Here is a 15,667-nt window from a genome sequence, read left to right as displayed (position 1 = left end):
TAACCTTAATTGTATCATGCAACCTTAATCTGAAGATGAACAGGAAATATGCCCAAAATCAGGTGGTTGTAAGTCAATTATCCCCACCTATTGAAAACTTAACTTAAGACCAGAGGTAAATTCATTATACTGCAAGTTCAAATTGGGTATCAAGTATTTGCTAACAAGTTGAATATTTTAAACGAGTTCAGTTTAAGTTCTTAGAAAAAAAAATTAAAGATGCTTTATATCTATTACAAAAATTGAAATGACTTTCGAGTCCAAGTAAAGTCTTGAGACTTTGATTGTGTGATAAATTCGAGTTGCAAGTCTTCAAAATATAGACTCGAGTCTAGGTCAACACCTCTGAAAAAAAATCAGTCTCGCACAGAGTCTCAACACTAATAAGTAGCAGTGGTACTTTCGCCCCCCCAGAATTTATAATTTTTTTTCTTTTTACTAGAAAATTTTATATAATATAATTTTTGAATTTTTTCCCCTAAAAAATGTATTTTTATCAAAACAGGTGTGGATTTTTGAATTTTTTGTCAACAGCTTTGGATTTAAAAAAAAAAAAAATCAAAAACTTTAATATTTAAAATCAAATTTTGAAATTTTTGTCTATAAAAATGTAATTTTCAACACCCCCAAATATAATCCCGCAGACACCTCTGAGTAGATATATATTATGAAAATAAAAATCTTATATTTTCGAAAAAATAAACAAATCCATAGGCAACTGATGCATGCTCCTATTGGTACTAATTAAAAAAATATAAAGGCTAGGACTTTTTTTAATAATTTTTGTAACTATACAAAATTGATTAGATCTCATTATAATTTGACTGAAATTTATATGCATCAATTAAAATAATAATTATTCTCCATAATACTAATATTTAATATTAAATAAAAAAAGCCCAATATTAATGATTAGGTCATGTATTAGATGTATATGATGTTAACAAGTTAAAACTGGTATAAACTGATTGCTTGTGTAGCTAAAGCTCAGCATGCCATAATAAAGAAGAAAAAGAGGAGAACATATATTTAGCGTTGTAAATCCTTATAATTTTTTAGTGTGGGAGTTTTGTTGTTGTTGGCAACCTGAGCAATGTTTTTTTTTTTTTAAATATTCTCAAGCTGTTGTCATTTGTTCTTCATTTGTGCGGAGAGAATAAATAAGTATTGAGTAACTAAATGTGAGTGAGCTCATGAAAAAGGGAGAGTAACACTGATGATTTCTTTGGTAATTATCTTCAATGTTATTAAAGCAAATTTGGTCTGTTCTTCGACACATAATAACTCTGGAGAAAAACCGGATACTACCGGTAGTATTCAATAATTGCATTGATATCCTCACAAGTATTCTAAATTCGTAATCTCTTTTTTGAGTTGCTGCAACTTGTTCAAGCTTTTATACAAGTTAAATCTTGTACAAAATCGCAACTTGTACACGATACTTATAAGTTGTAACTTTTTATGCAGATTATATAAGTTACAATTTATTCGTTAAAAATAATGCCTTATTTAGTTGCAGCATCTATCATTTTCATAACTATCAAATATAAATGGATGCTATAATTTCATTTTGATCGATTGAAATTACTTAACTATGTATTTTATTTATATTTACAAGTGATGACCTTCTGGATAATTATTATCTTAAGTGCCACATAATGCATATCAATTAGTAATTTTCATCATTTTAAAGGGATAAATTACATTATTAATATATAAGCATCAACTATCTATGGAATATGCAATTGTTGCATCATTCTCATCACAAGTCTACTCTAAATCCTTCCTTTGATATGCTTCATCTCACTTTCTGATAGAAACTAGTAAAAATTAGAACATACTTATTTCCCTTTGTCTAGTGCAGGCTAATCAATCTTATAATAACCAATGGAACATCTTTCAAATGTGCAATATAATCAAATCAAACTAGTTCAAACAATGATATTAGCGTATGTAGAACAAAGATTTGGATTAAACCAAGCATGCACAACTACAGTCCATGGAGCTTTTAATGAGTTTAATTTGTAATATATACAAATGTTTATATTTAAGCAGTAGAATCTTAGTGCTCCTGGCCAGTGGCTAGGACATTCAAAACATAATATGACCCTTATGCAAAATGGTAGCCCATTCATGGGTTAAATAAAGGATCCACTTATAATTCAAATATTTAGTTACATTATTCGTATAATATTACATGGGCACATAGAAAAAGTGTGACAAGTCACTTTTTTGTCAAAAATTAGATTTTGTTAAATCCCATTAGCATATGTAATTAAATCATTTATAATAGAAAAAACAGTAAGGCTATGTTCAATATCTTTTCGTAGAATCTACGTCACAAAATGTAACACGGTTATTATGAATACTACGTTGACTTTGGAAAACTTAATCATAGACATAATCTCAAAATATTGCAGTTGATATACTTTCCCTCTGACTCCACAATATTTTTTTTACAAAGTGCAAAAATTAATATTTTTTTTTTTTTTTTGTAATTATAATTATAATTAATCAAAGGGATAGACAGAGTTTGCAGGAGGGCCGGGCCCCTGCCCTCAAGAAATATTATATGTATAAACTTATATAGTTTGTTTGTAAATAAATACAACTTTATCGACCACCCTAGAACAAATTTTTAACTCCGCCAATAATCAAGGGCCCTCTTTTATAGTATGTATATAAAAAAGTATTCGACAGTTGAATGATCAAAATGATTATTTGTTTAATTAAGGTCAGCATATTTTATAATAAATAATTTGTATGTAGATAATAATATGTAGTTAATTAAAATGTCAAGATTAGTATTGTAGCTATATTTTGTTCTTAGTCATGTGTGAAGATAAGTTGTGCTGAAATGCTTCAATTTTGCAATAAAAAAGCTATGATTATATCTCATTAACGATTTTTATTATTATTATTATTCAAAGCAAAGGACCTGAACATTCAACTTTCATTATAGGTAGAATATGAATTCAAGTGTTATTCTATATGTATCATATAATAATATGTCATAACTTTCAAAGCCACAGTGCAAAAAATAGTGAGAGTCTTTGCATAATATCTACATATATGCAAAAAAGAAGAACATATATTCCTAAAACATGAATTTATTCTATGTAAATTGTAATAAGTGGCCCGTCAATACAATGATTTTTTTCAAAATTTAGTGTGGATTGTATTTGTATTCTTTAATGAGGAATTATCATCCATTTCTATTAACAAGCTATTCTTATTAAACTTTTGGGCGTGCCGCCAATTCTACTAGTTAGTGTAGCCAAAGAGCATCGTCTCCAAGTTAAAAGTAGGAGAAATGAATATATTTATTTGGAAGGGGCCAATATAATTCTCTTAAATCCAATAACGATTTTACAATATAGCTAAAATTATTGTGTATATTAAATCCTCCCCGTAATTTGAATAGAAAGGCTACAATTAAGTCAAATATGTAAATGAAATATTGAGTTGTATGTTTTTATGAAGGAAAAAATTATATTGGATTTTCTGATTTTCATAATTTTTGTTCAAGATTGTTTTTATATTGACGCACCACATACTAAATCTACTTCTTTCACGATATTCTATTTCGAGGTAATGGTATAGGACCATTGGGATTTCTTGGAGTAGGTATCTTGCGTATATTATTACGTAAAATAAAAAAAATCCTCTCATGTTGTAAGATTAACTTATAAGGAATTCAATTAATTTATAAGACTTCCTTCCTCCGAAAGAGCCCCTAAAGAGGTCGAGGAGTAGAATTAATAGACCCTTGCTCTTTCTTTCTCTCTTGGATGGATTCCGAGGACGTTTGTACGTAAAAGGATAGGAAATCAAGGAGTATCAGGATGATCCAGCCTCAATTCATAGCTAGAGATGGACAATCAATCCTTATAGTCAATAATGAATATTCCCTCCAAACTCATTTTGGCGGAAATACTAAATAGATAATATAATGGATTCAAGTCAGACCAAAGGAAAGGGAGAGTCTTAAATCCATAGCCAAAAGAAGGAACGCTCTAGAAAGAAATGCGAGACTCTTACCGTCTTTGGACTTGGAGGCCTCCGTCATCACTTCAATTAATACTCTAATGCTTCGAGTCGAACAAATATTCAATGTATTGGGGAGGAGTACAAGTATGGGTAGTCATCACTCATAGTAGTTTGATAAGACACCCAATATGCCGTCCAATATCTGGGGATTTCTCTCTCACTCACCACTAGCACAGTAGCAGTCAACACTCGATTACAGCACTTCGTCGTCTCTTGAGTGCAGTGTGTGGAGGAGGGAGAAAGAAGAGGAGCTAGAGAAATAAAAAAAAGAGAGAAAATGATCATGACGTCACATGACGCAATCAGTAAGGGGAGGAAAGGTGGGAGATTTGAATTTATGACAGTCCATCTAGAAATAAAAACCAAAAACACACGACGGCTTTTTGTTAAACAAAAACATCTTTATTCATTAAATGAAATCAGTATAAAAAAATAATATACATTGTACCTAAAAATACAATAATAATAAAAGCGGAAGTAGGAAATATATAATATTGCGTCTCTCTATATAATAGGATAATAATATATAATATATATATATGTATATATGAACAATAATCTTATAAAAAATATACTAACTCAATGTGATTATTACTTGCTACAAAAAAATACTTTAATAATAATAACTGAATGAATATTGATGTACAAATCAAGTAAGTTTTTTATGCGTTATGGATTAATAATATGATTATTAAGCGTTTCATCGTCTATAGAAGGAACAGGGGATGGAGGGGGTCCACCCGGAGGTAATAATGATTTATCAATGAAAAATGACCTCTCTGTATTTGGTGAAGGAGGACAAGACGAGTCTCGAGGAGGAGAGGACTCTTCAGTGCTAAGTAGCTGCCGGGGTTTAGTTGGTCCATAGGTTTCACTATCATATACAGAATTAGCAGCTGAGGGGAAATGAGGTCGGATGGGTATGTGAGAATAATATTCCGACTCTTCTTCATTTATGTCTGTAGAACAAGGAGTCGGAGGGGGTGTGCGATTTGAAGAAAAATGAGGATGAGGTCTCCTAATAACATTGTGAGAAATGACAGATGTAGCTGGGGAGGGGTGTGGCCCAGCATAAGAATTATTGGGTAGGACTGATCCATTACGTGAAGAGCTAGAACTTGCACCTGTTACATGACTACGATCATACATAATCCCAGTGTTGATGGGTAGTTTGAGTATAGGATCATTTGTAATGATTGAGCGTTGATCAAGGATAGGAGGGTTATTTTTATTCAGCATTGGATTCGATGCAGATATAGCAAGAGGATCTCTAGAGTCCACTTCGTTTTCCACAGCCAAACTCTTTCTTTTACAATAATAAACACTGAGACCAAAAACCAAAATAGACATTAATCCAACAAAAATAACAATAAGATAGGTGGATGTATTAGAAGGTACTGAGGGCTTTGTGAGCATCATATTCGAGTCCATGGAGGAGTCATCATTACCTTCACTCCCTACAACGTTGCATTGAGGTAGCATTTCGTCTGAGCCATCACTACAGTCAGAGAAGGAATTACATGTCATATTTCTGGGTATACATTCCTTACTCAACACACACTGAAATTGATTCCCAAGACAACAATTAAGTTCATCTGAATTATCAGAGCAATGATTAATTTTATCACAAAGATTAGTTCCATTGATACACTGTCCGTTTTGGCACCTAAACTGATTCACTCCACATTCTGGACAATCCATTTCATCAGAATGATCGGAACATTCTGGCTGACCATCACATCTCCATTGAAATGGGATACAACTTGGAGTTCCCGAATTGCAAGTAAACTGATCCGGCTGGCAGGTGGGTGGACTACCACAAGTTCTACCATCAGGATTAAGAACAAGACCCGGAGAACAAGAGCATGCGCCAGATGGTAAACACAAGTTTGAGCAATCCGACGAAAAACATGGATGATTTAGTTTCTTTACGACGTTGACAGATATAAGAGCACTCATATGCTTAATATTTGATTTTAAAATACGTTGATGTAAGCCAGTACGTTTATCAGCAATATATAAACTCAAAGCATCACGAATGCCCCAAACTAAATATAAATCATCCACTGCAATAAATACGGGTTCGTTTTTGTTCCTTGATTTTTCCAGATTGACAAGAACTTGTCGTCGATTTCCTTCTAAATCTGACGATTCGATCCGGAATGTATCTACGTCCACCCAAAATAATAAGTTATCAGCTTCATCTACTTCAATATCTGAAATTGAGCTAAGACTAGTATCTACGAGTATTTTTCTATTTTGGCCATCAATCGAACAACGTTCTATTCGAAGAGGAGCATCCACATTTGTCCAAAAAATCAATCTAAAGAAAAAAGAATAAGTAAAATAAACTTTCGCTTGAAATAAATATTTTTACCCTTTTTTTGAATGAATTTCGATACAACGAGGTTTGTCACCCATACTGGATGATAAAATAAGTCCTCCAGACCATTTTTCGCCATCATCTAATTTTGTGACGTTAATTGCATTTGTCTTTTCACAACTCCAAACCAAAATTCGATTAATATAATCCACTGCAATATCAAAAGGTAAAAAATCCTTCTCTTTCAAACTCAACCAATGTTTATCAATTAGGGTTCCGTTGAGATCATGTGCTCTTCGAATAGTAACAATCCTATCTTCATCTTTATTTCTACGATTTCCACCAAGATCAATCCAATAAAGCATTCGATCAATAGGATCAAATGTAGCAGATTTTATGTTGCGCAGTCCTTTAATGGGTAAAGTGACATCTGGGACATGATGTTCGTCATCTAATAAGAGGCGTGATACTTTATTCTTTTGCGAGTATAGAATAAATGAATTGGGTGGAAGGCATTTGTTATTACCACCTCGGGTCTCGTAATGTGATGGGCACTGACAAGTCACTTTTCCTAAGACAAAGAGGCAGAGATCCGAACAATTGCCGTTCGATACAGCACACGGATTTGTTCCAATTTTATTTTGATCCTGGATCACCAAAATGTCCATTACTTCATCCAATTTATTTTGCAAAATAATTCTCTCAGAGCCGTCATTTTTGTTAGCCTTCTCAATTGTAGATTTATCCCAGTCTGACCAATATATAGTGTCTTTGTATAAAGTCAATCCATATGGTTGTTTGATGGTATCAGATAAAAGACGTGTGATAGTTTTATCAGAATTTTCTACCAGGGATACAAAGGCTATTGAGCTTCCATCAAGATCAGACCAGTATAGAAGAGATGCTGTAAAGTCAATGGTTAATCCATATGATCTCCCAACATCGTTTAAAAAAATGGACCGTGAGCTACCATCAAGAGCTGATTTTTCAATAAAAGGCTTTTCCCCCCAAGAGGACCAATACATATCACCATTGACGGGATCAAGAACAAGAGAGGAAGGTGAATGCAAATTCTTCCAAATCAAACATTTCCTCTTTGATGTTTTGCTAGAAAATACTTCAATTCGATGTAACCCCATATCCGTCCAATAAATATTTCGAGAAATCCAGTCAAAAGCAAGTCCATCGGGAAAATCTAAACCAAATTCTATTATAGCTTCTTGATGAGAGCCATTTAAATAAGATCTAGAAATGGCTTTATCTTCAATGTCTGTCCAATAGATCCTAGCTTCTCCATTATCGTAATCCAAAGCTGATGCATGTCTTACGTCTTTTAAAGGTAATGTAAATCCATTGTGTTCAGGATTCCTTATGCTAACTCTACCAATATTGTCTTTTCGAGTATATAAAAGGTAAGCATCTGGTATTTCACAAGTATTGCCTTTCGAAGTAAGTTCATGGTCATTAGGGCAGGCACACACACGGCCAGATGGTGTAAATAAGCATAAATGTGAGCATCCACCATTATTCAAACTACAACCGTTATTCCAATCACTATTGGGATGAGTAGTTGATGCTTTTAAACCCATAAGGCCCTTCAAATGATTAATCAATATTTCTCGTTCCTCTCCAGAATCTTTATGTGCCCGTTCTAAAGTCTTTTCTCTCCAATCAGTCCAATATACATAGTCACCTAAAACAGTTAATCCAAAAGGATGAGGTAAAATTTCAGAAACAATGACGCGCCTTCCAGTGCCATCAACGTTGATAACTTCTATTTTATCCGTTTTGGCATCACACCAGTAAAGCTTTTGAGCCTCAATGTCAATCGTTACACCATTGGGCCAAACGATTCCTTCTGAAACAAGGATTTCTCTATGGCGACCATCCATCCAAGCTTTTTCAATTTTGGCTGGCTTTCCCCAGTCAGACCAGTACATCCAACCTCGCATTGGATCTAGAGCAATCCCTCTGGGTTCATCCAAATCACCTGATACGACTACACGACGAATTTTACCATCGTTCAATCTAGCTACTTCTATTCTATCTGTTCCAGTGTCCGACCAATACACATTTCGAGTCAACCAATCCACAGCTAAGCCGTCAGGATGGTCAACTTCATCGATGATGACATCAGTCACTTCAGAACCATCTAATTTGGCTCTATGAATACCTAGAAATTGATCCGTCCAGTATACATCTCCAAGTACAGGATCATAATCAATGGCAATGGAATTCATTTCGTGTTTTGAGCTTGAATTATTATCATCAAATTGAAGTGGAATTACTAGATCCGTCAAATCAGGAGTATCTAAACTGATTTTTCGAAGATCATCCCTTCTAGCCATGAGCAAGACATTTTTAAATTCTTCCGCACAGTTTGACTCATCAACCATTTGAAGACCTGTAGGACAGGAGCAAGAGTACGAAATGGGACTGGATAGACAGAGATGAGAGCATCCCCCATTATCAATGGAACAGTGTGATGGAATTTCAGGAACTTTTTGTCTACTTGGCTCAAAAACTTTAATATCCATGGGCGTTAACTTTCCTCGAAGCTTTATTCGGTCAATTGTTTTTGAGTTTTCATACCAAGTAGATATATTCATGGTATGAAGAGAACTAAAAATTTAAATTAAATTGTAGATAGACAAATATAATAAGTTTATAAGACTTACTTTGTCGTCCAATCTGTCCAATAAAGGGCGTTCCCTTTGAAAGATATGGCAAAGGGCTGAGGTAAATCATTCTTATCAGAATAATAATTCTTCTGATCTTTTCCCTCCCAATCCACAGAAGCTATGTAATGCCATTTGGCTTCAATCCAATAGAGCAACCTATTTTCATAATCCAAAGTAATCCCATTCGGCCAACCCAAATTCTGATCTACCAATAGACGCCTATCAGATCCATCCATTCCAGCTCTTTCAATTTTAGGATATGTTCCCCAATCGGACCAAAACATAAGTCTATGTATAATTAGAAACAATTAGAAATATTAATTAATTAATTATGAAATACACATACCCATCCTTGGGAGATAAGACAATAGCTCTTGGTAAATCCAAATCCTCCCATACCAATACTTTTCTTTCAGAGGAATTTAAAACTAAGCTAGATACTTCAATCCTCTTTGTTTCGGAGTCGGTCCAATAAATTTTTTTACCAATCCAATCGCAAGCAAGACCTTCAGGTTTGAGTAAGCCCGTATTGACAATTGTATTCTGCAAAATTATTAATATGATAAATCGAGCTCGACCTTTTCAGATATAAGATTTATGAACAAATAAAAACAGCATTATATACATAATATGTATAAATCTCTCAAAATTATGGCATTCACCTCTCAAACGGTCATAATATTATTTTATTATATAGGTCTACAAAGTAGAGGGGAAAAAACACCATTTGTATGCAAGGTACACCTTTTTTTCGGTTCGCTAAAACCCTTTGACTCAAAGACATGCATATTAATAATATATATAATACCCATGTACATATTAGTGTTGAAACTCGGTCCAAGACCAGTTTAGTTCCCTTGTTCATTCTTAAAGTGATTTTTTCTAGCCGATTAGGACATATATTTTGTTCCAGACCGCGATGTTAGACCGTATTCCGAAATTTAATCGTTTTGAAATCGTGGACTGATTTCTTCGATTTCAATTTAAATTCCGCCGTTACCTTCATGGTATCATGCAACCTTTCATCCGAAAAGAAAACTAAACACACCAAAAAACGACTGGCAGTTAGCCAATTCTTCCCAACTATACAACTATTATTCAATAATAGTTGAAAATTGATAACAGCTTAAAAGAAGTTAATTCTAATTCAACCAATCAAATGTTCAGAACACTGATCAGAGGAAAAGAAGCAGACACTTCCACAGCTAAAAACAAAGTACGGTGTATATTTGTGTAACGCCGTCATATAAAGATAGATTTTTTCGGTCTTAATCTATGGATCGATTTTTACCATATCTTAATTGATCAATTGTACAAATATAATTAATACAACACAATTATATATGAGGTATTGAGCCGATGTTCACAATTTTGAAACACACATAACATCCACCATTCATCCATAGAATCGATCTGAAGCGTCTTTTAAATGAAACAGATTTTTTTATTTGTAAAACCAATCCAAAGCGAATTTTTCTTTAAGACCGGTCCGGACCAAAGTTTTTTGAAGGACCGAATTAGTTCGGTTCGCTAAAAATCATAACAGTGTCCGACCGAGCCCCTAACACTAGTAAATACATATGTAGTATTAATATTACAATTCTTCAAATGTGTATAAGTACACATGGACTTTGGCTTAACACAGCGTTAAATTACTTTGAAGCATAGGAAGGGGAAAAAGTATGTAAAAACCTTAGACGACCCCCTGTTGCGTTAAAATATACCTAGTATATTATTCATAATTTTTAAAGTTAAAGAACCCATAAATTTCAGCTTACCTTTTTGACACGACCTTTCTTCCTTGGATCAATTTCGGAACATCGTATAACCTTTGGTGCTATTTCTGTCCAACAAACGATCCCATCTTCCAAAAAGAAGTCAAATGCTGTTGCATCCTCTAAATGCTGTAATAATAAATTAATAATTTATTATAATTATATATAAAAGTATAAAAATACCTTGACCACAATTGTAGTTTTTGGAGGGCCTTGAGATTCATCTGGAGGGACTTCTACGAGTCGGATATCCTTTTTATTGGCAAATAGAATATAGGGACGACCCCGAACTCCTGGGGAAAAAAATGAATAAGGAATAATTTAGTGGCATCGCTATTGTTGTTGTTGGGAGATGAAGGGAATGGAATTTATAGGTAAAAAAAATAAGAATCCCTTTCTTATTATTGAAATAGGTTCAATAATATTTAACGGTCACATTGAGGAGAACTAGTGGGGGGAGAGAGGACTAATGCTAGAAGTAGCAGGAGTATGTTCGAAGGTAAAAAAGAAAATAAGAATAAATGACCGTCATAAATCTATTTGACTGTTTTATTGGGACAGCTATCTAAGGGATATATATGTTCCAATCCCAACAGAGTTGATCCTATTGCTCAGGATATAAAAGTAAGTAAAGTGTGTAAAAAATAATAATTAAACAAAATATTTGGGGAAAGAGGAAGATTTTCTCAAACAAAAAATAAAAATTGAATATTGCCTTTAACAAAAAAAAATTATTATTTTACATATAATATTATGATCATTTATTCAGAGCAGATGTGAGCACGTAAGTAGAAGGAGTTTGACCCCAAAAAATGCATCTTTCTCTACTATTATAACAGTAATAATCTTCTTATTACTTTAATTAATAATAAATTAAAACGAGTTGAACATTTATAAAAGTCCTCTGTATAAAAAGACAAACATTCATGTACAACAAATATGCATGTTTTATAAAGAACGGTCACTGCTCTCTTATGTATTCACTATTCATCAATAAATAAGAAACTCCCATCTGCATAAACAAAAAATACTCACTCCCCCATAGCTGCTACAAAGAAAATCCATTTCAAGAAAATAATTAAAAGATTTGTAGAAAATGATAAATAAAAAAAATAATAATGTTAAGAATAAAAGATCGATGATATTATTTATGTATTTCTTAGAGAAGAAATTTCTTTATGAGTATTGCCTATTGTGTGTGTATGTACATGTGTAATTAAAATGGAATCCCCTCAATGTATCCATGTGGACTATTACTCGTACACATCCATATGTTTATTGCTTCAAAACCTATTTTTCCAATAAATAATTTTGTAAATATATTCCCATTGTCCGTTATAAAGAACGTCAGATGTGACAAAATACATATTGAATTCACATTATATATAGATATATCTAAATAAACAGACATTATTTCCTGCAATTTGTCAACTATTATTTGTTTACTTGATTGGTGACTGTTATTACAGCCATGGAGGACCAACCAATGCCTCTTCAATATTATTCCTACACCACGAAAATACAGTGTTGAAGTGAGTGGAAGAAAGGATAAACAATCTATGTATGTATGTATACATTTGAAGGCGTTGTGTATTTATGAGAAAGGTAGAAAACTAATGGATACATAGACGAAAATATATTTTTCTACAAATACAAAAATAAAGGATTCAAAGATGAACAAAGAACGTCGAATATGTAAGTGAGCCGTTGTCCTGACTCAAAAAACTAAAGAGTTATCTATGTATATTTATATATATATATATATTATGCCGATTTGTCCAAAATTATTTTCGTTATTTTATTACTACATTGAAAAAAAAAAATATATATATATATATAATTGAGAAGAAATGCATCAAAGAGATTTCTTGACGTATGTGTGTATGTAAGTCTGACACAAGGAAAAGAGATGATGACTGACATACTATCAAAGAGTCTCTACTAAATAAATAAATCACTAAAGTCTTTCTCACAAAATAATATTATTTGGACATCGTTTTTGCAGCAACACCAAAAAATAGTAAGTAATATAATATAATCAGCAGGACATAAAGAATTTGAAGAATATATCTTTAGTATATGTATCCATGTAGAGGCAGGCTATGTAATAATGGGAGCTGATGGGAGGGAGAACACCCACAGGTGGATAAGAAGAACTACTTTTGGGAGAAATAGAGATTTGGGCAATAATCTACATAAATGTGACAATCTTGAAAAGGAGACATGTTCAATATATTAGACATAGTGGAGTCAATCATAGGCTTATTATTCGAATACATTTGTGGGATGAATTACTATAACCAATAATTTTAGCTATAGTTTAGAACCTTTATTCGATTAAGGAGACTTATATTGCCTCCGATTTGGCTTTTTAAATACTTAAAATTTGTCAATTTCTTATTCTTTAATTGTGACGATCAACTACTCTAAGTGCAATTTACGGCACACTCAAAGGGTCAATAAGAATAATTGAAATAGACGGATATTCGTCGAAGAGTACAAATGTAATCCGGGCTCTATTTTGAGAAGAATCATTCTGGATTATTTTTGTATATAATAATATTATGATGTAGGCAAATGACAAGGACTTTCCGCCAATCTCACTGATTGCTAGTACACATCAAATATATGAAGTATATTGTACATATAATAAAATATAAAAAGGGAATTTTGTAAATTCTGCTCTTTACATTCAAACAATATTGTAGAGTAGTGAAAATAAGGGTTGTTAAAGAGGGAATTACGTATCAAATTTCTGTATGTTGAGGAGAGTGTAGAGAATGTGACTATTGTAATAAGATTGAATGTCATTTCAATCGTATAATATGTGCTACATACGCATAATAGCAGCTCTGATTATTATTGAAATAACAAATACGATATTGAATCAATTCTCATCCACCTTCTTTGAACTCGTTCCATTTATCTATTTAAAATAAAATAATAATAAAAAGAGTCGCATCGGTAGATTCTAAGGACTAAGTGATGATAAACTTAATAGTTTGGATGATGAGGATGATAATAATAAATAAATTAAAAACCCGTTTGGAAATGATTTTTTCAAAGGCATGGAATAAGAAGAACCTTGAAAATTCTCTCATTATTTTGTAGCTAAAAAATTGAAGTTTTTAAAATGGATTTGTGTCTTAGTATCTGACTATCTACACCTTTCGTGGGTGTAGATACATTCTACATAGATTCTTAAACTAATAAATAAATTTTTTTAACGAGGAGAGGAGTGATTGAAGAGTTTTTCTTCTTTAATTCAACACAATGAATAAGAATCATAAATAATATTAATACTAGGGATTTTTCTTTCATTAGACAGATAGATAAAGGAATTATTGAAAAGACGAGGGTTTTAAAAAATCATATTTTATAATAATAACAAAAATTTAAAAAAAAACACCTGCAAAAATTAAAATAAAATAATAATTAAAATGGCTAAAAATATACTCAAAACCCCTCTCTGATCTAAAAATAAATATAAATTGGATATGGAAATGAGAGAATGAGTGAGCCAGCCAATGGCTTGTTTGTTACCCTGGATCCAGAAGGAATTAGACGGCATGAATGAATAAATATAAATGAATGAAAATGCTACGAGTTCCTTACCCTGAGAAACGCAGCAAAAGACGAGTAAAATAATCCGGAGAAGGAGCAACATCCTACGATATCACGAGAGGGAGAGAGCGATCACTGATGAGGAGAAGGAGTGAGAGATCCAACTGCGTCTTGCTCTAGTGAAGGTCTTGGTTGTGGTGATGGTGGAATCCTTCAATTCCGAAAACATTGGAGCAACAACAGCAACATATTCCTCCAGATTTGAATTCTCTTATTTAAATACACGCTCCTTAAACGACCGGCCCCACCTCCACAGGTCCTTTACACTATTCTACAATCCTGGACACAAGTTTGAAGCTCGCTCCTTAAAGAATCCTGGAATATTTGTTATTCTCACAGCCACCAGCCTTTAATCTCACATATATAAACAACAGATAAAAACACATATGCTGCTTCACCGAAGGAACTCAAGAAACTTCCTAAGTGAGCGCGCGCCTCATAACAAACTGATTCTTTACATTAATTTCAAAAATAAGAAAAAATCAGGTGTTTGAGCGCGCTTTTCTAATACTCCTAGCTATCTATCGCGCCCCCTTAGCTTATTATAACTCCTCTTCCAATAATAAAAGAGCAGCACTATTACTACCCACCTTCACCCTTGTACACATCTTGATCATGAGACTTATGTAATGATGGATAGGTAAACCTTTGTACAAATTAATAAGTGTTTTTGTACATAGAAGAGTTGATCCTTCCAATAAAAGTCCATAATAACAAATATACCTTGTGTGGTGCTCAAATTTGTTGACCAATTAATTTCCCTGTAATAATACTGTAGCTACGTTTGTACACCGCATACATACACAACATTATTTTTGAATTTTTCTCCTTCTGTTTCCTACCTTCTTGATTCGTAGTTCTTCTTCTACTGTAGGTGTCTGTTTACATTCTGTTAGAGATGTAAACACATTAATTTAATAGATTAATTTTAAATATTATGTTATTTAGAGCTCTGCTGCTGACCTTCTATTAATTACTACTACATACTCCCGAGTTTTCATGAAATGAATAATGGGTTTCCCTCTCCCCTCTCACTCTAAATAAACCATTCCATCAATTAATCGTTATGGATTCAAAATTATAAATAAATTAATCAATGATGAGAGACAATTTATATTAATAACTGGTTTTGTATAAGGAGCGTGGGAGTCTGAGAATTCACGTTGCGTTATGTACGCTCCAATTATCTCAGATGGGCTATTTCATAATATACT

General features: G+C 32.8%; 2 protein-coding genes across 5 annotated transcripts in view; both read right to left on the bottom strand.

Moving 5' to 3' along the window:
- The window catches only part of RhoGAP68F (Rho GTPase activating protein at 68F), a 48,405-nt gene extending 44,102 nt beyond the window's left edge, over window positions 1-4,303 (bottom strand). For 3 of the 4 annotated variants that reach the window (XM_071886933.1, XM_071886934.1, XM_071886935.1), the window contains exon 1: window positions 4,042-4,282. In XM_071886933.1, coding sequence (XP_071743034.1) covers window positions 4,042-4,069 — 28 coding nt within the window. In that variant the 5' untranslated portion in view covers window positions 4,070-4,282. Of the gene's footprint in view, window positions 1-4,041 lie in introns of all 4 variants that reach the window. The other variant, XM_040708233.2, reaches the window with a different exon arrangement.
- A 124-nt stretch (window positions 4,304-4,427) lies between these two features.
- Window positions 4,428-15,325, bottom strand: arr (low-density lipoprotein receptor-related protein 6). Its single transcript, XM_040708234.2, has 7 exons — window positions 14,445-15,325; window positions 11,013-11,122; window positions 10,833-10,958; window positions 9,401-9,597; window positions 9,052-9,342; window positions 6,428-8,995; window positions 4,428-6,373 (listed from the first exon to the last, which is right to left on the bottom strand). Exons 1-7 carry the CDS (start codon window positions 14,494-14,496, stop codon window positions 4,720-4,722), a joined length of 4,998 nt encoding a protein of 1,665 aa, XP_040564168.1. The 5' UTR covers window positions 14,497-15,325; the 3' UTR covers window positions 4,428-4,719.
- Window positions 15,326-15,667: the final 342 nt, after the last annotated feature.

Source organism: Lepeophtheirus salmonis, chromosome 3 (assembly GCF_016086655.4).
Source record: "Lepeophtheirus salmonis chromosome 3, UVic_Lsal_1.4, whole genome shotgun sequence".
In the NCBI taxonomy this organism is placed as follows: Eukaryota; Metazoa; Arthropoda; class Copepoda; order Siphonostomatoida; family Caligidae; genus Lepeophtheirus; species Lepeophtheirus salmonis.
This window is presented reverse-complemented; position numbering and strand designations above follow the sequence as displayed.